This window comes from Atta cephalotes (genome assembly GCF_000143395.1).
Source record: "Atta cephalotes unplaced genomic scaffold scaffold00011, whole genome shotgun sequence".
NCBI lineage: Eukaryota > Metazoa > Arthropoda > Insecta > Hymenoptera > Formicidae > Atta > Atta cephalotes.
The window spans coordinates 6,235,580-6,259,854 of NW_012130075.1; the positions used below are offsets into that span (position 1 = coordinate 6,235,580).

The following is a 24,275-nucleotide window of genomic DNA, read 5'->3' on the forward strand; positions in this document are numbered from 1 at the left end:
TATATATTTATATATTTTATGTTATACACTATTATTTTATATATATATATATATATTTTTTTTATTTATATTATTTTTTCATCTTACAGAAGGCGGTGGCAGCGGCAGCGGCGATGACCGCGACGGCAGAATCCCAATAATATGTGATATCACAATGAGATGACACGTATTAGTATTGATATTTACGTAAACATCGATAGTCCCGGGACCTTTCCACGCTCTCCTTCTCCGCCTACGAGTACCCCCGCGTCTTCCATCTACGTCCACGAGTACCTCCCCACGCCTCGCGCCTCCCTCTAGCCCCATGGATTAGAACCTGCTTATTATTCTTACTTTCATCATTCATATCTTAAGAGTTACACTATATATTCTGTAACAAAGCATCGTTTTATACATGTGTACATCTTGGACATTATAATGGTATGTAATTATAATGGTATGTATATAATGGTATATAATTATATATAAGACATAATTATATGTGACACCATCATATAAGGAACATAAAATGTTCCGAGACGGCAAAATATCTGGAAAACTATATATATAAGTTTTATAAAAAAAAGATTTTAGATAAAAGTTGTAGAGTTTAAAAAGTCTAGCCGCTGGCTTCATCAGTTTGATTTTGGGTGATGTCGCCAAGGTAGAGCAAAATCAACTCGAATTTTTTAAGTGAGACTTCTTACTTTTTCTTTCATTTTCTTATAGTCTTTGCTGAGACCTTTTCAAAACATTACAATTTTATCCATTAGATCAGTTACAAGTTGAGTATTTTATGATGAGATGAGAGCGAAATGAATCGAACACGAAAATTGTTTATTTTTTGCGCTAAAACTTACATGTTTTGTGTAGTAAATCATAAGCTATAATATACGAGAAAACTATTTGATTTCATATAGGATCCAATTTCATATAGGATTAGTAGGTCCTTTGCATAAACGAAATAATATAATGAAATTGTAATCTCTGTCATTTCTATGATATACTTTTATACTTTATTTAAGAATCTAATAACAGTCGCAAAAAAGTTATTAATTTAACATTTGTATTTCTTACAGATCATTTTAAAATGTGGTTAAAGAAGCTTATTTTCTAAACATTGTTTCTAATAGCATTTTTCTTATCAATTCGTGGACTGGACATTGTCCCAATATCATTTCAGATTTAATACCTACAGGAAAAGATATTACTACAATGATCATATCAAAAGCACTATAGGGAAAACACAATCATTAGATGTTTACGAACTCAGAATTTGGAAAAATTTTGCTAAAAGATTTTCAGACATTGTTTTGTTATTGGAAACTAATATAAATTTACACGAAATAATATGATAACAAAATAATAAAAATGCAATCTCTAAGACACAATCAATTGTCATCGCCACGATATCACAACTTAAATATTTGTGATTTAAAAATGGTTATATAAAGTTTATATATGTGAAACGTCTCTTTGAATCGGAAAATCCTGTATCATTTTGCAATTTTCGCAATAGTTAACAAGACATTTATTATTCAAAACTGAATATTAGTTTTCAATAATTTTTTATTCAAGTACTGTCAACTTTACAGAAAACAGCAGGTGACAGAAATTGTTTATTTTTTCTCTACATATAAAATTCTGAGAATTTTTCAAAGTATTTCGTATCGTATTTTCTCATATAGATAAAAATAATTGCCAATATAAGTAAAAAAATGCAATACTCAAATGTTGATAATTTCTGAAAAAATTCTTAGAACTCTATAAGAAGAAAGTAAACAATTTTTATCTTTTGCTATTTTTTTATAAAATTGATAGTACTTGAGTAAAAAATTATTAAACATCAATATTTAGTAATTAATATCTTGGCTGTGTGTTCCAAAATTGATTGCCAGCATTTTCAATGCTGGCGATCAATTTGGAATATAGCCCTTGTCAACTACTATAAAAATTGCAAAATGATAGAATATTTTTCAACTCAGTTTATTCCGCTCTATTTGTGCGCGAAATATTTGAAGGTCATTATGAGATACCCTGTATAATACAACGTGGGGACTTTTAACCGCTCAGAAATTAAGAGAGATACAGGAAAAAATTAATTTCATATGAAAGTTGTAGATTTTCTTGGAGGAAAGAAGATGGAAATAATAGATTTTGTATATAGAGCATCAAGATCAAGTCAATATGAATTTTTTAAATAAAAATTACTATTTTTTATTATAGGTATATTCTTGTATAAAGAGATGTAAACGACGGAAAAATACTAGAATTTTAGGGTAAAAAACTCAGAAATTAATGATTTTTTTTTCTTTTACTTTTATAGTTTTTTATTCGGATATTTTTTTAAATCATTTAGATCTGTTCGCATTGCTTGAAATCCCCCAAAATTTTTGTATTTAAAGTTTTAAAAATTTTGATAAAAATTTAAATTAGGGGCCTGCTAATGACCTTGATCTTGATATATGTTGTCAAGAGCCTGAATAAGCTCCAACAGATTTTAGCCGTCGCTTGTTTTCCGTTAAAAAGATATTAACAAAATAAGTTTAAGAAATAAATTTAAGAATAACTCTTTTCTATATGAAACAGAAATTCTTTTTAAATAAATTTTCTGCTTTAAAAACAAAATTTTTCTTTGAAAATATATTTTTATATAATTTTTATTATTATTATCGGGCGTCGAAATTAGAGAAGGCACAAATGCAAAGAGTGCAAGCAACACAAACAGACTTATTGACCTATTATCATCTCATCAAGAATTGCAACAGCTAATAATACATATTTCCATTTCGATATAAAATAAAGACAAAAATATTTAAAAATATCAAAATAACAAGAAAAATAAATTCTATTTCTTCTTCTATTTAACATGAATTTTAAGATTTTTCATGAATTTTATGTAATTTGGTTAAAAATACCGTTTTTACAGTAAAAAAACTGATTTTTTACTTAATACTTTTCTCCGAAGTTAAAAACCGTTTTTTTACATCTCTATTCTTGTAGCTGAAAGTCGAGCCATTTTCAAAACGCTATAATAAAATATTTTTTCATTAAGTACTTTTTGAGTAAAACTTGACAGTTACTGCTAACATTAACATATGGTTATAATATATTAGCAAGATGTGGAGGTTACTTATAATACAATCAGTTTAGTCCGCACGCTTTATCTACGCACGAAATTTGGCGGTCATTCTGGGACATCTTGTATACGTATATAAAAAGAGAGAAAAAGAAGGAAAGAGAAATTTGCAACAAAAATGCCGCATGCGATTGCACATTGTAGAAAATAATTAATTATACGTTTCGTTACTATGGACCTTGTTTCGCATGGAAAGTCGTGCGCTCCTGGATATAGTAGAGAAGTGGGGTAAACTTCGATTTGCGTGGAATCATACGCTCCTAAACATAGGGAATCATGAGATAAACCTCGCTTCTCCTTAAAAGTCATATGCCTCTAAGCAGGAGAAAACAGTGATAGCGACGTCAATTGATGAAGCAAAAGTAGAGGGACTGATTCTTTGAGTTGCGCGGGACCAAATATGCATCATTAGGAGAGAAATGTGAGATGGATCTCGCGTCGCGTAAAGTCGTTAAAAATCACAAATTCTTTGTTTTAAAAACAAAAATTATATAAATGTTTTCAAAGAAAAATTTTGTTTTTAAAGCAGAAAATTTATTTAAAAACAGAGGATTTCTGTTTCGTATAATAGAAAAGAGTTATTCTTAAATTTATTTTGTTAATATCTTTTTAACGGAAACAAAGGCTAAAATCTGGAGATCATTCAGGCTCTTGATCTTGACAATATCAAGGTTAAGGTCATTAGGGGCAAGCCCTAATTTAAATTTTTATCAAAATTTTATATTAAAATAATCTATCTCGTATAGTAAATACAATTTGCTTGTAATAGCAAAGCCGTTACTGCTTCAGTTGCAATAAAAACTTATTGCAACCGCGTAAAATACGATTTATCAAAAAAATTTTCTTCTGATAGACTAACTCATTTACCTGTACGTCCAATACCGAGATATTCGCCGATCCATCATTGAGATTAGGCTCGCATTTGATCCTCGAAACATCCTCACAACTTGATTCTCGCGAAGAGTCTTTCGATCTCGATTCCAGTGGATCGTTGTTCCGTGTCACACGACCCACGGATACCCTCTTCTGCCCTTTAAATCTAGTTTCTCGCTTGTACATCGGAGGAGGTATTCGCTTCTGAAAATAATTATAACAAATATTAAGATTGCTATATACTTACCTTTTTCTAAATTTATTTATTTTTCTAAATTAAACATAAATCATATAAGGTACTCAAAATTTCTACTAGAAGGAAAGCAAAAATTTATCATCACACAAAATTTATTGAAATATTTATATTAAAGGCAATCTTCGAGAATTTTCAACTGAACTCTCTTACAAATAACGCGTAAGTCATTAATTGGGTAATAAACGTTTAACTTTTAATCGTAAAATGATTTTCATAATTTCGATTGTTTCTCCTAAAATTTAAAGAAAGACAAGCGCTAACACCTATTCTCTTTTATGTACGGTCGTGATTAGAACGATTGCAACATTTTTTTTATAAATGTCGAAACGCACAAATATTACGAGGATATGAACTTCTGCAGTAAGGTTCGAATTAGAATACCTGTCAGAAAGATCGTATACCGAGTATATTAGAGAAATAGATAAGAGAAGATGGTGTACCTTTGACCAATTTTGACTTTTTTTTGTGCAAGCTATACTTTTGATGTCTAAAAAAATGATGTTCAAAAAAAATTCTAAAATATTCTTTGACATTAACATATATTTTTTATAAACTTAAATTGTTATGTTTTACATTAGAACTTTTTAACATTAGAAAAAAATTGAATTTTGGTCAAAAATACAACACCCTGTTGTACCTGACTAAACAGTGCTGTATCTTTATAACCAATGTATAAAAATTATATATAAAGATAAAATAACAACAAAAATTTTATTTTATTTATATTTTTATATTTTTAATATTTTTACATCATATGTAACTTTATATATAAAATATATATATAAAATATATAAAATATATATATAAAATATAAAAATAAACTTTACCATATAAATTGGAGAATCAATATTTTAATAATTTTCGTTTTTTGCACGAAATAAATCTTGCAAAAATAGTGTTGTGAAGCGAAATACAAGGGCAAGTCAAGTTTTTAGAAAAACATAATAAAACACATTTTTTTTTGATAGATTCATTTTTATTTCTCAATATAGTCTCCTTTCAGCTTGATGCACTTGATCCGAACGATTCTCCAATTTTTTCAAGTCGTCCGAATAATATGATTTGTCCAACCCTTCAAAATAAGCCTCTGTTTCGGCGATGAGCTGCTCTCTAATAGTGAATCTCTTTCCTCCGAATCATTTCTTCGGAAACAGGAAATAGTCGCAGAGGGCTAAATCTGACGAATATGCTGGATAGAGAAGCAATTCGTAGCGGAATTCGTTGAATTTGGCCATCGGTGCCAGGCATGTGTGAACTCATGCATTGTCTTGAAAGAGCACTTTCTTCTTCGCACTTTTTTCTTTAAAATGTTGTTGAAACAGTCCAATAAGGCTGTATAGTAATCCCCATTGATCGTTTGCTTCGACGGAAGGTAATCGATATGAATTATACCGTGTGCATCCCAAAAAACTGTGGCTATCACTTTTCCGACTTTACAATCTTTGCCTTCTTCGAAGCTAGTTCACCCGATGAAGTCCATTGTTTTGATTGTTCCTTCATCTCGGGTATGAAGTAATGGATCCATGTTTCGTTCATAATAATGAATCGACGCAGAAATTTATCTGGATTATGTTGAAACATCTCCAAACATTGTTTTGAAATCGTCATACGGTCGCGTTTATGGTCCATAAGCATGAGCAAACGCGCCATCCATCTTGCCGATAGCTTTTTCATACCCAATTATGCAAAATTGAAATCACTGTGCCATGTGATATGCCTGTAGACTTCAACAAGCTCGTACATTTTCACTCGTCGATCAGTCAAAACAATATTGATGATTTCTGGCGTAACAGTCTCAATTGGACGAAGTGCATCACATGTGGATGTACGATCACGTTTAAATTCATTCACCCATTGTATACAGTAATCGCAAACGCTGATGCAGATGTGCTATGAACATTATCCAATTCGGCTTTGATTTCTTTCGGCGTTAAACCTTTCATATGTAGATGGTTGATCACTGCACGAAACTCATTTTTTTCCATTTTGCAAAAAATACAAAAGTTGTTCGCTTTAATGGTCTACAGAAATGAAATCACGCGATGAATTCCGCTTAAAATTTGACAGTAATCAGAGATTACTTGTCAAAAAGTAATGTGACATGACATGTGAGTGCTCTCTGATAGATTTTCTAAGAACTTATTGATTTACTTTCGTATTAAACATCGAAGTTGATCTCTGTCAGGTTATAAAGCTTAAAATGCATTATTGTCATTATTAAAGCCCATATCAGACTACCGATTCTGCAGGCTGATCGACAGCTAACTCTGACTATCGATCTATAATGGACCAATCATAATGAGTCTGACTGATTGTAATTGATTCACTGTAGATTGGCCTGCAAAGTTCATTGTCTAACGAGCTTTAGTAACGGATATTTTAAATGTTCTAACCTGAACAGTAATCAACTTTAATGTTTAATATCTCGTTTCACGGGGCCAGAAGGACGTTTTTTTCTGATAGATTCGTTCATTTCATTCAAAATTGTGTCTAATGCGCACAATTTTAATAACATTATAAGTGAGATAGCTAAATTAAATGATTGTCCGACATCGTATTGACTGGTCAAAGATACATTATCAGTTACTAATTAAAAGTACGCTTGCTCACTTTCTATTTGTTATTACTTTTATAAATTATAGATGATTGATTAATTCATTAATTCAATATATAATATTTAACGGAACATATTTAATATGAAATATATAAGAATATATTAATATATATTTAACATAAAAAGTTTTTATGTTCATCAAACTTGCGTTATAATAAAAATAAAATGAAATGAAATAAAATCATTATTTTCATCATTAACTCTTTTGTTGCAGTAAGACTGATCATGAAACTTACTGCGAAAAACATTATCTCATTCAGGATAATATTTTTTCTTAATAAGTCTCTGCATGCTTAATGTCTCTGCAATGCTTTAAGATGGTTACTAATATTATTATTGAATTGATAATCATTTAATTTGTGATATTATTATCTTAGCTTCAGTTCATAAATGCCGATTGCATTTCAAGTTGGAGTAACAGTAATTTGCAGTATGCAGTTTATACAGAGTGTTGGAATTTAAATGTCAAAACATCGAGAGCATGTAGGAAATCAATAAACTATTAAAGATAATAAGAAAATAATAAATAATAAGAAAAAAGTTCTGTAGAAAAAGTTCTGCTCGTTTTTGCTTCGTTTTAGAGAAAATCGCAAAAAAGACAAAAGGTAGTTTACATTTTCATTCATTCTCATTACTTATTCACATTGTATTTATTCACTTGCTTAATGTAGATATTGTTCAAAATGTTGACTTTTTGCAGTAATACAAGCATTGCATTTAATACAACAGCTCCTATTGCAGTCAAACACTGATCTAATAATATTTGGTGCACTGCAACCTCGATTCGATTTATCAATTGTTCTGTAGAGTTGATTGACGACAAATAACTTCCTACTTCCCCACAAAGAAATCCAATGGTGTCAAATCAGGCAATCGGAGTCGAAATATTACTTCTCCATGTCCAATCATCGCGAATAACATCTATCTAGCTAAGTTCGAGTAGCTCTGCCATAATGAGCTAGTTATTCATCGCATTGAAACACATTTCAATCCATTGTTGCACATACGAAAACCATATCAGCATATTCAATATTGAAATATATACGCGGCATATTGTAACAGGAGTAATTGACTTGATGATTTTTGACGAATTACTGATGAATTTACAGGAGAAAGGTAGAAATGTAAATAAATAAATAAATATACAAAAATTCGGTCAACGAACTAACAAAGGATATAAGATTAAATTGATAAACTATGTATTTATTCAAAAACTCATATACGTTTCGAGACCACAGGTCTTTCTTCAGTATGTATATAATTCTCTAAATAATCATAACCACAGAGACTATCTCGACATGATTAATCTAAACAGTGATACAGAAAATATATGGAGACGCAGATTATTTTAACATAATTGAGTTAATTGTGACTCTTGAAGTTTTTTATTGGTCCAATTTAACGGTATGTGTTGAATGGACTAATATGAAATATTTTAAGAGTTATCACAGTTAAGAGGGTTCTCGCGTTTAATGAAATATAAGATCAGTCTATATTAGGAGTACAACTTTGCTTCCGCCGTTTTTTTCTGAAATTCGAGGCTTTATTGTAAAAAACTGGTTATACATTTATGATTCAAAGTATTGTCCATCGCTGGCCACTTTCTCCCATCTTTCGGGTAGCGTACGAATCCCCGTTCGAAAAAACTAGCCATCTTTTGAGGCTATCCACGAATCGATCCAATTTTTTACTTCTTCATAAGACCGGAAGTGCTAGTCAGCCAGGCCGTGTGCCATTGATCGAAACAAGTGATAGTCAGAGGGAGCAACGTCTGGAGAATATGGCGGGTGGGGTAGGACTTCCCATTTCAACGTTTCCAAGTATGTCTTGACCACTTTCGCAACATGGGGTCGAGCATTGTCATGCTGCAAAATCACTTTATCGTGTCTCTTGTATTACGGCCGTTTGTCTTTCAATGCTCGGCTCAAACGCATCAATTGCGTTCGATACCGATCGCCTATGATTGTTTCAGTCGGTTTTAACAGTTCATAATACACTACGCCGAGCTGGTCCCACCAAATACAGAGCATGACCTTGGACGTCAAAATCATCGTTCTTGAAGCGTTGAAACCACTCACAACATGTTCTTTCACTAATAGCGGCCTCACCATAAGTATTTGAGAGCATTCGATGAGCCTCAGCTGCAGATTTCTTCATATTGAAGCAAAAAATTAAAACCTCCCGCAAATGACGAGAATTTGGCTCGTAAACTGACATTTTCAATCGAGAATAACTTTATGATACAGACACAAATCGACTAATGTTTCTATGGGGTTATGTTGACAGATGCCCAAGTTTATTGTATGACATGTATGATCTATTTATTTCGACCACCACTTACCGCTGAAGCCATCTATAGGAAAACGGCGGAAGCAAAGTTGTACACCTAATAATATAAGTGTAATATAAAAGTTAATAATATCAATAATATCTAGAAAAAATTTTCATTGACTTTTACTGTATCATTTTGATGATATTTAATTACAAATTTATAAAATTTCACATTATAATTTGAAAGTATAACTTTATTCTGTATTTATTCTCTTTTAAATTGAGACACTTGCGTATAAGATAGCAATTTAAAATCGTTACAATTATAAAGTTACAATTATAAAGTTTTTTCATTATTAAACACTTAAGTTTGTTCTCGTAAAGTTTCATTTAAACTGACCGTACGTTTAAAAGAGATTTTTTTTAATGAAAAAAGCTAGAACATCTGTCAAGACGATGCGAGTATATTAAATGAGCATCTTACAACTTTTATTTTATCATTTTGAAAATATTTACAATTAGTAACATATAAAATTTACAATAATTATGTAGAATGGTATAAGATATTATTAGTAATCTTTTTATTCCATTATTTTAATTGTTTTACATATTATTATGAATAAATTGTTTATTGACTAGGAAGTAGCTCGAGAGATCATCCTTAACTCAATTATGTTAAGACACAAAGTGATTCGAAATTACGTGCCATTAGATCGAAATTCATGGTGCGTACAACGTTAACCTCGGCCTTCAAAATCCGAGATTTTTAAAAGCTGGAAAAATACCTTCCGAATTATATTTCTGGAGAATACATTAGATCAGATAACTTTTCTTGTCTTCTGCTGTAGATGTAGCGCAATGTTGCGTAATGTCTCATAGATGTATCGTAAAGTAAGTATTTAGGATTGACTTCTTTATCGTACCATTCGATTCCGTATAATAATTTTGTATAAGCTAGTCGTTTTCTCGTCTTACTATCTCGGGTAAATCACCAAATGGATAAGGTGGCTTCGTAATCCAGTGATCGACAATTAATTGCAAGAATCGCGTTTCTTTCGAAATAAAGTTTTCTTCGATATCATGAAAACTTTATATCGATAACTATGGTTGTGATCAAAGTCTCGCTACAAACGCTTTGAAGCGTTTAATGGATCAATTAGAAGAAAAAATTTTGCAAATTGACCAATTAAAAAACGCTTCAAAGAATTTGTAGCATCATGTTGATCGTATTCTATATCCATCATGATATTCTTTATTCTGCCCCTTTATGTCACGAAACATCGGCATTGGCATCGCGAACAAGAAATTTTTTTCGTCATGTTACATATAATTAGATTTAAAAAAATATAGTGGGGGAAAATAATGTTCTCACGAAAGGTATACAGCTAACCGAAAAAGTCGACAATGACTTGACGCGAATTGATTTCTAAAACGTTATCAAATTCAGCATACAATTAATAGTATGAAAAGAGCTTTTTCGAATCTCGTTTCTAATCATAAACTTCCGTGTTTCACGAGATTTCAATGCCCTGCACAATAGCGGATAGATTCGAAGTAAGATAGATCGCAAAAAGAGTAACTGTTGGCATAATCGTCTCTATTTATAGAATTACTCTCGTTCAGAAAGTGGATGCCGATTCCCGAGAACAATGTGTAATAAGCTTCAACGCAGAGTGGCTCGTCGAAAAATTTAGCTATAATGGTCTACTAGAAATTTGTATGTCATCGGCGAAAAATAATTTATTCCATAATTTTTTAAATTAAACGGGTTCAATTTTCGCCATTAAACGCCTTGTTATCGACAAAGCCGATTATTATATGTTTCGGCTGTCTGAGTATATTGTATCTATCAATTTTCCTAAGTCGGCGTGTATCTTGAATGTTTTAACATTGACTCTTATAAGGGGATACTTGGCGGTAATTTTACTCAGCGTGTACGAGTAGCACATTCGGGCTTATTTTTACTCTTCTTACGAGTAGACTGGCATCGAGAATGCGTATTTTTGATATCGTTTTGTTTTCCATAAGGACATACATATCGATTTGATTGAACAAGGAATGCAATAAATGATTTACGAGTTCTACTTTTGCCACGCTGTCGGGGGCGGCCGATGTGCTCTCCCCGCGTTCGCTTTCCACGCGTATGCGAAAGCTCAATATGGAATGAGATCCAAATAGTCTTCTCCATGTCCGAATGTGACAAATTCTATCCGCAAATCATCCGTGAGCGAAGTTACGGGTCTGTAATAAATCCATTGCGAGATCTCGATAGTGCTCGAATGCTAGTTTTATAGTTTGCGTAAGAAGTAGAGAGAAGAAATCGAATTCATTCTTTATACACTCGCTTGAGTGGATATAGAAAAAAGACATACTTTTTCTTCAGCCGCAAATTCCTACCTCAATTAAGAGAATATGTCGGATATGTTACGTTTTTACTCGATGTTTCCTAGTGGATAGTTTTTTGTTTTCTTCTTGCAGCACAAATTTTTTTTCTTATTCTTTGTCATTTTTTTGCTCTTTTTCCCTACGGTACTTCTCGATGATTTTCTTTTGACTGCCCGATGTCGTTTACGAAGCGTGATATCTCGACTATCTCGACCACCGAAAGGAAATTAAAGTTGCGGACTTTGCGAATATTTTATATCCCGATCCTCTCATTAGGGAACTTATTTTTTCTTTGGCTTTTCTCTTCAGATTATCCCTCGATTAGCTAACTTTTGATCGATTCCTTCAACAGCTTATTATTTCCGACGTCTTCTATTACATAAATTCCCGCCCGTAAAGCTTCTTTTCCGATAGCACATGCATCTTTATTAAATAAAGTAATATTTTTCTAAATAGTTCGCGAGAAAGTTTCCGATTCCATGTCCGCATTGGTAGGACGAATCGACGAAAACACGTAGAATTCCACCTCAGTTACCGATATCAAAATATTCCTCATGTTCCATCGCTAGTTCCTACTAAAGACTGTTACTACCACATTTGCGTAGATGAAAGAAAGAAAGTTATTGCTTAAGTGCACTGTCAGTGTTCCGAATTTGAATGAAATTTTTTTCTCTTACTATCTATTTCAATCGTTCTAAAATTCGTTCGTCGCAATGATATTAGGTCGTCCGGAAAATTCAAATTTTGTGCCGACTAAAATTTAAATTTTAGTATACATTTATTAAATTAAAATTTTCTGCGTTTCAATTTTCCTTCAACATCGGCACGAACTTTCCGGACGACCCAATAATTTAGAAATAAGAAACGTTTCACCAAATGTATAATTGACTGTGTATCTCGAATTATCCTGAGAAAAGGATAATATCACCCATTACATAAATCAATATCACAATAAACGAACATTTTATCGAGGATATCGCGCCATAAACTATAGAATTCGTTACTCCAGTAATCGTCTGCAAATCATTTTTCCTTCGTTTTCTCCTTATTAAATCCGTGAATAAGAATAGTTTTTTCTTCTGTTTTATTGGAATTAAGTTTATATATCGCGAGCTTGGAATAAAATGGGTGATTATTTGTGGAAATTGCTGATGGAAAATCTAGCATTCTTGTAGAAGATTATCGGAAAAGTTTATATGATGTAGCATTTTGCACTTCTCATCGCAGTTAGTACTTATGAAAATTTTGCCGCCAGACTCCAAATAAAAATGCGATTCGGCATCTTTACACGCGGTATTAATCGCATCAATAAGCTCATATATATCGTTGTAAATTCCATTTGGAAGCACAACTTCTTTTGCCGTAACGTACCATTTGTCGCCACATCAAGTCTGATCACATTTTCGTTATGACGTACATGTAAAAGGGTACAGGGAAATTGAATCTCTTATCGCAATCTCCTATTGTCTGTGTAACACTAAAGTGAAGTAATTTCGTAATGAAGGAATACGTTGTATTATCCGGAAAATGAGGCATACTGCTGTTGTATTCGGAAGTACCAGAAGAAATTGTTCCTCTTCCATCGCGAAAAAAAATTAAATTCGAAGCTGGTATCCAAGTATCAAACTTATTGGGATAACCGCGCCAATTAACTTTTTTATTAGCTGTTCGTTCCCTATTCTTTATCACGCGATCGACAATAAACTATATTTCCTTTAAGTTTCTTTCAACTCGAGCTAATTCTTGCTCATAAAAAATACTGTCTACGACTTCGTCTATTAAATCTCGTAGTTCGTGAGGACTTCGCCAATCGAAGAAACGGTAAATTTGAAATATCTCCTGGCTCCACTTAACTTCGTATCTTTCCTTTTGCTCTACTAATATGAACGAGATCTCCGATGCGATATTTAATATTTTGCGCCCGTTTCGTTTTTCCAACGATAAGCTATATTTTCACGAGCGATATGCGCATTTTCTCTTGTACTATCGCAGATTGCATTCTCATAGACAAGTGACGAGTGTAATTATTATATAAGTGCAATGTTCTGCAGAACATTGATGAAGCGTGGAGCATTTTTATGCGTGCAATAACACCACATTCAGTATTCTGTTGAAGCACTTGATGATGGCGGCTTTGAGATCTGAATTTGCGAAACCCGAAAACGAATGTCGTTTTCTTTAAGAAATTTTTGCATTGATTGCGCGATAAATTCTTTACCCGTTTATAAGTATATGGGTACTCGTCCTTCGCTTTTTAATAATACGCGTGAGAAAACTTTCATCGCGCAGTTATTTATTTTGTCACATAACGATTCGATCCAGATTTACTTAGTATATCAATAACTGTCATTGTAGCTTTTTAGATTTCGGAATTCGATCAAATCTATCTTTCACATCGTCAATGCTTGTTACGTTGTAATGCAATTGTGGAAATCTTCTACGCAAACCGGTGCAACGTGTACGCGTCTTATGATTCGAACCAGCGTACGACTTCTCCCCGTGAGAAATTCGGTTTAACAGCATGAGTTAGATTATCCACTGCCAAAAGTCAGCATAATGCGTAGTATAGTTTTTCAAACGTCATCGTTATTTTAGTTTTTTTCAATCGAGTAAAAATACGGGGAATATTAATGTATGAGAAAAAATCAGCGAATTTTTCTTGTCTATTCTTTGTTCGAAATTTTTACATTTTTCTCCTTCCTCGTGTTCTCGATACAATCGACGTGGAACTCGTGCTTTCGACATAAAAGGCCTTGAAACTTGAGATCAACGTTTGCACTGTTTGCAGTAACACCGTGCATGGACAATAATCTTTTATTTCTCACAAGTGCGGAAGATATATTCAGCTCACGGAGTAGTCACAAACTGATTTCTACCTACTGCTTTCACAGTTTTTTCTCGCGCATCGGGTCGTTTATCAAATCAATGATATTCAAATCTTTCACGACATTACCATCTATAATTCGATTCCATACTCGTCCCAACTAATTCTATTAGGGACAGCTTTTCAAAATAAATATTTCATCAGTAAGTGCGCATACTTATGATAAAATTTCGGTACAGTTTTCACTATTTCTTCAATGCTTTTCATCGCATGATTATGCTTGCTCGAAATTTCGAAATAATTTTTCGTAATAATTATGGCATCAGTAATGGAATCTGGTGTTGGTATATCCAATTGCGTGAGATTGTGAAAAATGTCATCGTTCGTCGTCTCGTTATCAGCGGTTCCTATGTGGCGTTATTTTCTGCGTTTTTGTTTTCGTTGAACGCATTTTTTTGCCTTCGTGTTTCTTGGATAAATCATAGATATCGCTACAATTCCTCTCTGCACATTTTTCATCTCTTGTTTTCGTCGCACAACCAGTCGAAGAATACGACTCATCTCCGCATCGATTCATGTTAGATGAGTTCCGGAATGTGCGCTATTGTTATTAGTGCTCGTTGTGTTGTCGAATTTTATAATACTGTGATTTTCTTTGACTCTCCGCCGTGAATGATGTGGGATTCTGATGTGACATAGCTGATGCTGCTGATTAATTGGATAGCTACTCCGATTCTAACTCATGTATATAGCAACCAGCAGATGGCTCTGTCGCCCGGATGGGAAGGACGAAGTCACAGACGCTGGGTCAGAGGGAGAGGCGTCGCCGAAGATCCGTATTAGAGGGGGAAGGGAGTTTCGTTCCTTCTCTTTCTCCTACCCGTTGCAATCCTGTACTTATTATTCACGCTGTCTTTTCCTCTCGTTGCGTTCTTTCTCCCTTCAATTCCAGCGTTTTTTTTTCTCGCACGCACTAAAGATATTTTATTAAATAATTATGATATTCATTAAACAATTTTTATCATACGATTTATTTCAATAAAATGATGTAATTTTAATATTTTAATGATATAATACACGAGTAACCGAGTACACTTTCTTATTGACTAGTTCAATAGGCATGAAGAAGATATGGTGAAAAAGCTATGGGGAAAGGATAATTTTAAAAAGGAATTTTTAATGAACATTTATTTATCATGTAATGCAATATGTACAATATAATCTAAACCATAGATTATTAGTTCATATTCTATATAGATAGAATTATCTGATAGAATTTTTATTCTAAATTTTGTACAAAATGTTTGCAACATTGCATTTATTAATAATACAATTTTCTCTTAAAAATGATACAAAATATTTGAAAATCTCACTATCCATGCATATATTGACTCAGTTCATAAAATATATGCCCAACATATTGTTCAAGCTCAAATAAGAAGAGCATAAACGGTTAGTCTCATGTACAAGCATATATCATATAATTTTATACGTTATTCGTATTTACTATTTTAACAAATTCCACATTCAGATCTTCAATCAATAATAATGATGATGATGATGGTGATAATGATGGAACAGTTGACTGCATTAATCGCTCAATATTTGCATGTTTCTCGATGATCCCCATCCACGTAGCATTAGGCAGGATTATGCGGTTGCCTCGATTGTCATCGATCGCAATTTTTAGATGAGATATAAGTCCCACGATGATCCCGATGTGAAAGAAATTATACGCTGCCATTGTCAATGCAGATCTCCTCATCAAGGCTATATGAGGTATGTAGCGTTTTCGAAGATGCGCTGTAGAAAATAAAAAACATATAAATAGATCCCAGAAGAATACACGTATAAAATGTATAATCAAAATTTTAAAAAAATTCAATAAACTTACTGTCTTTCGCGTGCCTTATGGCAATATTTGGAACGTAATAGCGTGAGACGTTTTCAAGGGTAGTATATACTCTGATACAATAAAAGTAATCTGCTCTGTGTAATAGGAGCGATCCATAGAGCGACTAATAATAAGACATATGTAAATCTCTTTTTTCAATTGATCCCCACCACAAATTTTCAGAAGCTTCGCATTTCACTGAATCCTTAGCGTATGTAATGAGCCAATAGACTGACTCAGTAATGTCGCCTTAAGTCTCATTAATTAGTGCTCACCATTTCACATTTTCCAGCAATATATCCAAATTATCATTGAAAATTATTATTATCAAGAGTTATTTCAATTTCGTCTCTATATGTGAGTTTTACTTTAATATAGATATTATAATTACATTTTATGACATTGAAGTAATATATGTTCCACAAGGTCTATGTGTGGATGAGCTTCACTGTATTTCATCAGTAACATCATGAATCGTACATTGACATATAGGATTTAAATTTACGTAATCATCATTTTTCGAATCACACACATATTTATATATCTGCTAAGTCGTACTTGATATACCAAGTATTACTGCGAGTAAGCATATATTGAAATCCAAGTTCTTTATACTGCGACTGCATCATCAATGAGCAATATTGTTTATTAATTTCATACAAAATAATGTAAACGTAAAATTTTTGTTAAAGAGTAATATCCTCAGATATCTCTTTCTTTGATGCGATGATTGCGGCGGTAACTATTCACTGAGCGATTAGTATATTAGAGCTCTCTTTCGCTCATGCATTTTCTGTTTCATTATTTTTATATATTATTTACAATAATATAATTATTTTTTCATTTTTTATTCATTTATTTTTTTTCGGATAGTATATTTAATGTGAAATTTTACTTATCTTTACAAATATGCGAGTTAATTTTCAGTATTGTTGCTATCAAGCCTACATTAAACTATACAATTGTTATGTCCGAGCGTCTGGCTCGCGGAGACATTCTCATATTCGTGTTCACGTACTCCCATTCGCAGAAATGAACAACACGGATATAGTAGAAAGAAGAAAAAGAGAATTTATTTCAAAGTAAACACAGAACACAGTCATATGTTAACTCAGAGCATACGAACAATGAGGGAATCAGAGGATCGAGAGATACGTCCGAACACAGCTCACGCCCAAATCTGCCGAGCTAGTTTAATAATAGAACAGCTCGTTGCTCGGCAATGTGATCTTCGGCACTTCGCGAGCGGCGGTCTATGGTATTGGCTCAGCACTGGCGTAACATTGCCCTCTTTCTCTTAAATTGTTGTCCCGACAATTATGATACTTTCAGGAACATTGGCCTCTTCAAGGAATTTGGAGTTTTCTCCTGACCAACTTCTTGCTCCCTACTGATGCTACAAAAGTTTTCTTGAGTTTTAGTTCTCTTTCTCCTTGAGATCCGACTTTCCTCTCGAGGTTTATTCCTGAGACCTTCTTTTCTTCCGGGCAAGAGCCCTCTTCAGTTTCTCTCCGGAGGATAGCTTGCCCCCGTAAAAAACCCAATGCCCCTCGGACATCCTCCTGTCTTCATGAAGGAAACGCCAGGATCCTCTTGCCTCTTCAGGCCTTGCGCTCTTGGTTCTTCTCTTTTCGGAAGGGGGGAGGGGAGTACAAAAAAATGATGTACTGCAGTACCTCTGCTCCCAATCCCCGCCTCGGCATTCGCCCTCGATCCCACGGAAAAACCACGATTCAAAAATCGCGGGTTTTCTTTAAAAAAAGTAAGGTCGACGGAAACGCGTCCGATAAAGATAAACTTCCGATTTCGTGGAAAATGAGCCTGCTGGACTGGCTGTGAGGCATCCAAAATATTTCCACCGCCCCTAGGAAGATCTTCTCTATTGCGCAAACGTAAATGCAACTAAGAACGAAAAATAAAAATAGCTTACACTATAAGATTATAATCCTTTTCAAGTGGACTCCGATTAGTTAAACTTTTCAACTCATTTCTCCTAAATGTTCTTTCACAACATCGTTAAGTTTCTTAACTACAAAATATGCAATTGCTCTGCAACTTGGGAATTTTCTCCTTCTTTCTTCAGGAATTATATAACCACACTTTCTGTCTCTCCTCAAAATAGATCTATCTGGCTTTAAGATCGTAAATTTTTGTGAAGATTTGATATCTATTATTTCCTTATTTCTTCTTGAATTTCCTCCAACTTTCTTTTCACTTTTCCTAATTAATCTTCCGAAGAACCAACCTCCTCAGTTTTCGATGTATTATCGCGTAATAAATCAGTCGATAGAAGGAGATCTTGAGCAAAATAAACTTCCACTGGAATCATTCCAGTAATTTCGTGAATGCACCCTCAATATCAGACTCCTCGCCCTGATGAAGTAAACTGTAAGGTTCATGAAACCAAGAATGGATCTGGACACGGAGAAAACCCACGCGTGCGAAACGTGTATATACATACATTTATACGTACGTTTATACGTACGTTTTGAACTGAAATATTGCGTGAAGCATACTTTGTATTTTGTCAATGTAAACAGTAAGTGAAGAAATTAAATAATTTCTTACACCAAAATTTTATTATCAGTATCAAAAAGTTGTATTATCAGGAAATTCAATGTTGTAAGCACTTTTTACAAAACTTATATGTGATAAAGCTGTTATTATAGAATGTGAATAGTTCGCGCTTTAAATAATATTGGAAATATTACAAACAACTGGTGAGTGAACATTGTTTTTCAAGGATAGATGCATGAATACACAATTATAATATAACATATAATATTATATAATAATACTATTAATACTATTATAGTTCAAGTCAAGACTGCGCTTTAAGGTTGGTGAAGACTTTATTGCACAGTTATTATAGTTTATAGAATTGTCTAGAACTTGAACTTGTATAAATTCATACTGAAATATTTAGCTAATAAGATCAGCTTTGATCGATTATAGGATTTCATTTATCTAATTGATGGAATTAAAATTTATTTATCTAATTATATAAATTTTTTTACACGATTTATAGCATGTACATATGCATACATGTATTATTTCTTAAGTTTATTTATAAGCATGTCAAATTAGGAACAAAAATCTTTTACAAATAAAATTAATATTTCCTGTAATTAAGGTAATTATTGTAAATTTTATAAGATGCATGTAAACAAAAAATGAAAATAAAAAAAGGGGGCTACAAGCCAAAAAATTATATTATTTCATTAGTACTTATAAAAGATATATTGGACAAAAAATTTGACCAATTATTCAACGTAAATAATAAATAAAAATATAAAAAAATATAAAATATAAAATATACAATATACAGACGTTTCAACAATTGGATCATTCTCAATGTTTCAATACATAAAGTTCGCTCGGTCTATAGAAATAAAATTATTCAGACATTACTTGTAAATTATGCTTAGTGAATATATTTAAGTCTCTATAGTCTCTGTATCATTATTGTTTATAATATTAATTGCAAAAAACTTGACTGCGGTTTCTGTATCAGATTCTTTTAATATGAAGGTAATTTATGTAACTTAATTTTGACAAAATTAAAAATTTGAATATAATTTCTCGGTGATCATTATAATCATTATAATTGAACTGTCATTAATTCTATAATGCGTTAGCTCTATGAATTATTATTGTATATCTTGATAAAATTGTCTCATTATTTTAATAGAAACAATCCTTATCCGTTTACAATGGAACATTTGATACTCAAAATTCTTTCAAGATTTTAATTCTGGACTACTACAGTGAGACTTAAATATATTCAATAAGCGATCATAATTTATACAAGTAATGTCTGAACAATTTTATTTCTATAGACCGAGCGAACTTTATGTATTGAAATATTGAGAATGACCCAATTGAGGTCTGCATATTGCATATTTTATATTTCTTATATATTTTTTTTATATTTTTGTTTATTATTTACGTTGAATAATTTATCAAATTTTTGTTCAATATATCTTTTATAAATACTAATGAAATAATATAATTTTTCATAGCTCTCTTTTGTTATACTCTTTTTATAAATTTATAATTTATTGAATCATTACTTACATTATTTAAAAAAAGAGACTAAATTAATAATGCAAAAATGTGTGAAATATATTTATAAATGGTATAGCTAATGTCACAAATTTATCAATTGAATCAATTAGAAAATTTATGATTGATTACAATAATGAAACAGAACGATATTGCAACAATTTAATTAATCCTATTATATAATAATAATAAATGATTATCGTTATTAAACAATTTGATATTGTAGCAGTGAACATAGATTGTGCAAACGTTCAAAGAAATAAAGTATTTATTTTTATCTAAGGGATCAGTTGACCAACAATGTTAGTTCTTTTATACCTTTAAAAGATATAACATTTTTAACATTAAAGACATGCGAGGAATGAATCTAAGTTATCCTTTTCAATTAGGATAACTTAAATACCGGTGGTACATCTGTAATGCAAATATATTATTCGTTATAACATTATTTTGAAAAACTAACACTATTATATACATTTGTAAAGATACACAAAATTCCACATTGAATACACTGCCTAAACTCATTTTTGAAAAGAGAATGAAAACTGATAGACTTTATTATAGATGACTGATCCCTTAGATACCAGGTGATATATAAGCTTAAATCCGCTGTTTTTTAGTCAGAAAAACACTTTTTTTTTCCTAGGAAGCAAAAACAAATTTATTCAAAGTACTTGCCCTCGCTAACTATATATAATTTCCCATCTTTCGGGCAATTTGCGTATACCACGCCAAAAAAATTCCTCATCTTTCAAGGCAAACCACTCATCAAGCCATTTTCGGATGTCTTCGTAAGAATCGAAGTGCCGCTCAGCGAGCGCGTGACCCATCGACGAAAACAGGTGATAGTCAGAATGTGCCAAGTCTGGTAGAGTAAGCAGAATGGGGTAGCACTTCCCAGTTGAGTGTCTCCAAGTAGTTTTGGACCATTGTTGACGTGTGCGATTGTTGTGGAGGAAAATCTGTGATGTCTTTTCCGATAATGTGACCTTTTATCACGCAGAGCACGATGCAATTTGATCAATTGTTGATGGTAACGGTGAGCATTAACAGTTTCATCAGGTTTTAACAGCTCGTAGTAGATGACATCCTCCTGATCCCACCAAACGCACAGCACCGTCTTCCGTCCAAAGCGATTTGATCTTGAGGAAGATGTTGATGGTTGGGCGGGATCAATCCAATTTCTTGCGTTTAGGATTCTGAAAATAGATTCACTTTTCATCGCTTGTCACAATCCGATGCAGGAACGACTTTCTTTTTTGTCTGGCAAGCAGAATTTGGCATGTATTTTGGCGTCGCTCCATCTGCGTCGCCTATCATTCAGTTCATGCGGCACCCATTTTCTGATCTTTTGAACCTTCCCCTTGGCATGTAGCCGCATGGAAATGGCTACTTGAGAAACACCCAATTGCTCGGCAAACATTTTTTGCGATTGGATATCGTTCTCGTTCAAAAGAGCCTGCAATTGACAGTCCTCAACCTTCCTGGGCCGATTTTCACGCTTTTTGTCACTCAGGTCAAAATTGTCGTCATTGAACCGGCGAAACCAATCTCTGCACGTTGTTTCCAATAAAGCATTGTCGCCATAGGCCTCCACAAGCATTCGATGCGATTCGGCAGCCGATTTCTTCAAATTGAAACAGAAAAGCAAAGCTTCCCGCATATGTTTTTTTTAGGAAAAAACTAGACATGATTACGAAAGAAAAAATATGTTGTTGTATGAAATTGATGATGTGCACTGATTAATGTTGACAGATGTCAAACACATAAAAAAAAGTGTGCCCAGGATAGCTTTGTACGCTCACTAATGCCACCTATGAGCAAACAGCGGATTTAAGCTTATATACCTGATAAAAAAGATTCAATATCGTCAAAGTGCACTCTTATATATATGTCATTGTATTACACCCATGAGCCGACATCGTACCGTTTCTCGATTCTCTGATTCTCGTATCATTCGTATGCTCTGAATTAACATGTGACTACTGTTCTGTGTAACGTGTAACACTGTTCTGTGTTTACTTTGAAATAAACTTTCTTTTTTTTCTTTCTACTATTATATATCCGTGTTGTTCATTTCTGCGGATGGGGGTGCGTGAACGCGAGAACATCTCCGCGAGCCAAACGCCCGGACATAACAAATGTATAGTTTAATGTAGGTTTGATAGCAATAACATTGAAAATTAACTCTCATATTTGTAAAGATAAGTAAAATTCCACATTAAATATACGATCTGAAAAAAAATTAATGAATAAAAAATGAAAAAATAAATATAAATAATATAAATATAAATATAAATAATATAAATATAAAAAAATAATGAAACAGAAAACGCATGAACGAAAGAGAGCTCTAATATATAACTGCTCAGTGAATAGTTACCGCCGCAATCATCGCATCAAAGAAATGTCTGTGAGGATATTAAACAAGAATTGTACGTTTCTTTGTATAAAATTAATAAACAATACTGCTCATTGATGATGCATTTCAATCGCAGTATAAAGAACTTGGATTTCGATATATGCTTACTCACAGTAATATCAAGCATAAGACATAGCACATAAATATATCAATGTGTATAATTCGATGATGAATAAATTTAAATATTTCTATATGTCAATGTACGATTCATGATGTTACTGATGAAACATATAGCTCATCCACACATAGACATTGTGGAACATATATTACTTCAATGTCATAAAATGTAATTATGATATCTATATTAAAAATCGCATATAGAGATGAAATTGAAATAAACTCTTGATGTGATAATAATTTTCAATAATAACTTGGATATATTGCTGGAAAATGTGAAATGGTGAGCACTAATTAGTGAGACTTATGGCGATATTACTGAGTCAGTCTATTGACTCACTACATATCCTAAGGATTTAGTGAAATGCAAAGCTTCTGAAAATTTATGGATCAATTGAAAAAAGAGACTTATGCTATATATATATATCTTATTACATCAGTCGCTCTATGGATCGCTCCTATTACACAGATCAGATTACTTTTACTATATCAGATATATACTATTCTTGAAAACGTTTACTCTCTCATGCTATTACGTTCCAATTCATAAGGCGTGGAATTTGTGAAAATATTAGACGTACAACTTTGATTCCGCCGTTTTTCCTATAGATGGCTTTAGCGGTAAGTGGTGGTCGAAATAGATCATAGACGTCATACAATAAACTTGGGCATGTGTCAACATAACCCTATAGAAACATTAGTCGATTTGTGTCTGCATCATAAAGTTATTCTCGATTGAAAATGTCAGTTTACGAGCCAAATTCTTGTCATTTGCGGGAGGTTTTAATTTTTTGCTTCAATATGAAGAAATCTGCGGCTGAGGCTCATCGAATGCTCTCAAATACTTAGGCCGCTATAAGTGAAAGAACGTGTCGTGAGTGATTTCAATGCTTCAAGAACGGTGATTTTGAACGGCATAGCGGTGGAAGAGAGAAGATTTTCGAAGATGCAGAATTGGAGGCATTACTTGAGCAAGACTCGAGTCAAAATCAAGAATTGGCACGATCATTGGGAGTGACTCAACAAGCCATTTCAAAACGCCTCAAAGCCATGGGAATGATTCAGAAGCAAGGAAATTGGGTGCCGTACGAATTGAAGCCGAGAGATGATGAACGGTGTTTGTTTGCTTGTGAACAGCTGCTTGAAAGGCAAAGACGGAAGGGATTTCTGCATCGTATTGTGACTGGGGACGAAAAATGGGTTCATTACGATAATCCCAAGCGCAGAAAATCATGGGGAGTTCCCGGCCATGCTTCCACGTCGACGGCCAAACCGAATATTCACGGCTCCAAGGTCATGCTCTGTATTTGGTGGGACCAACTCGGCGTAGTGTATTATGAACTGTTAAAACCGATTGAAAAAAATCACAGGCGATCGGTATCGAATTGATGCGTTTAAGCCGAGCATTGAAAGACAAACGACCGCAATACAACGAG

General features: G+C 33.0%; 1 protein-coding gene across 1 annotated transcript in view; it reads right to left on the bottom strand.

Moving 5' to 3' along the window:
- The window catches only part of LOC105617093 (zinc finger and BTB domain-containing protein 14-like), a 107,876-nt gene that overhangs the window by 29,974 nt on the left and 53,627 nt on the right, over window positions 1-24,275 (bottom strand). Inside the window, 1 exon segment of the mRNA XM_012198672.1 lies at window positions 4,001-4,195. Coding sequence (XP_012054062.1) covers window positions 4,001-4,195 — 195 coding nt within the window.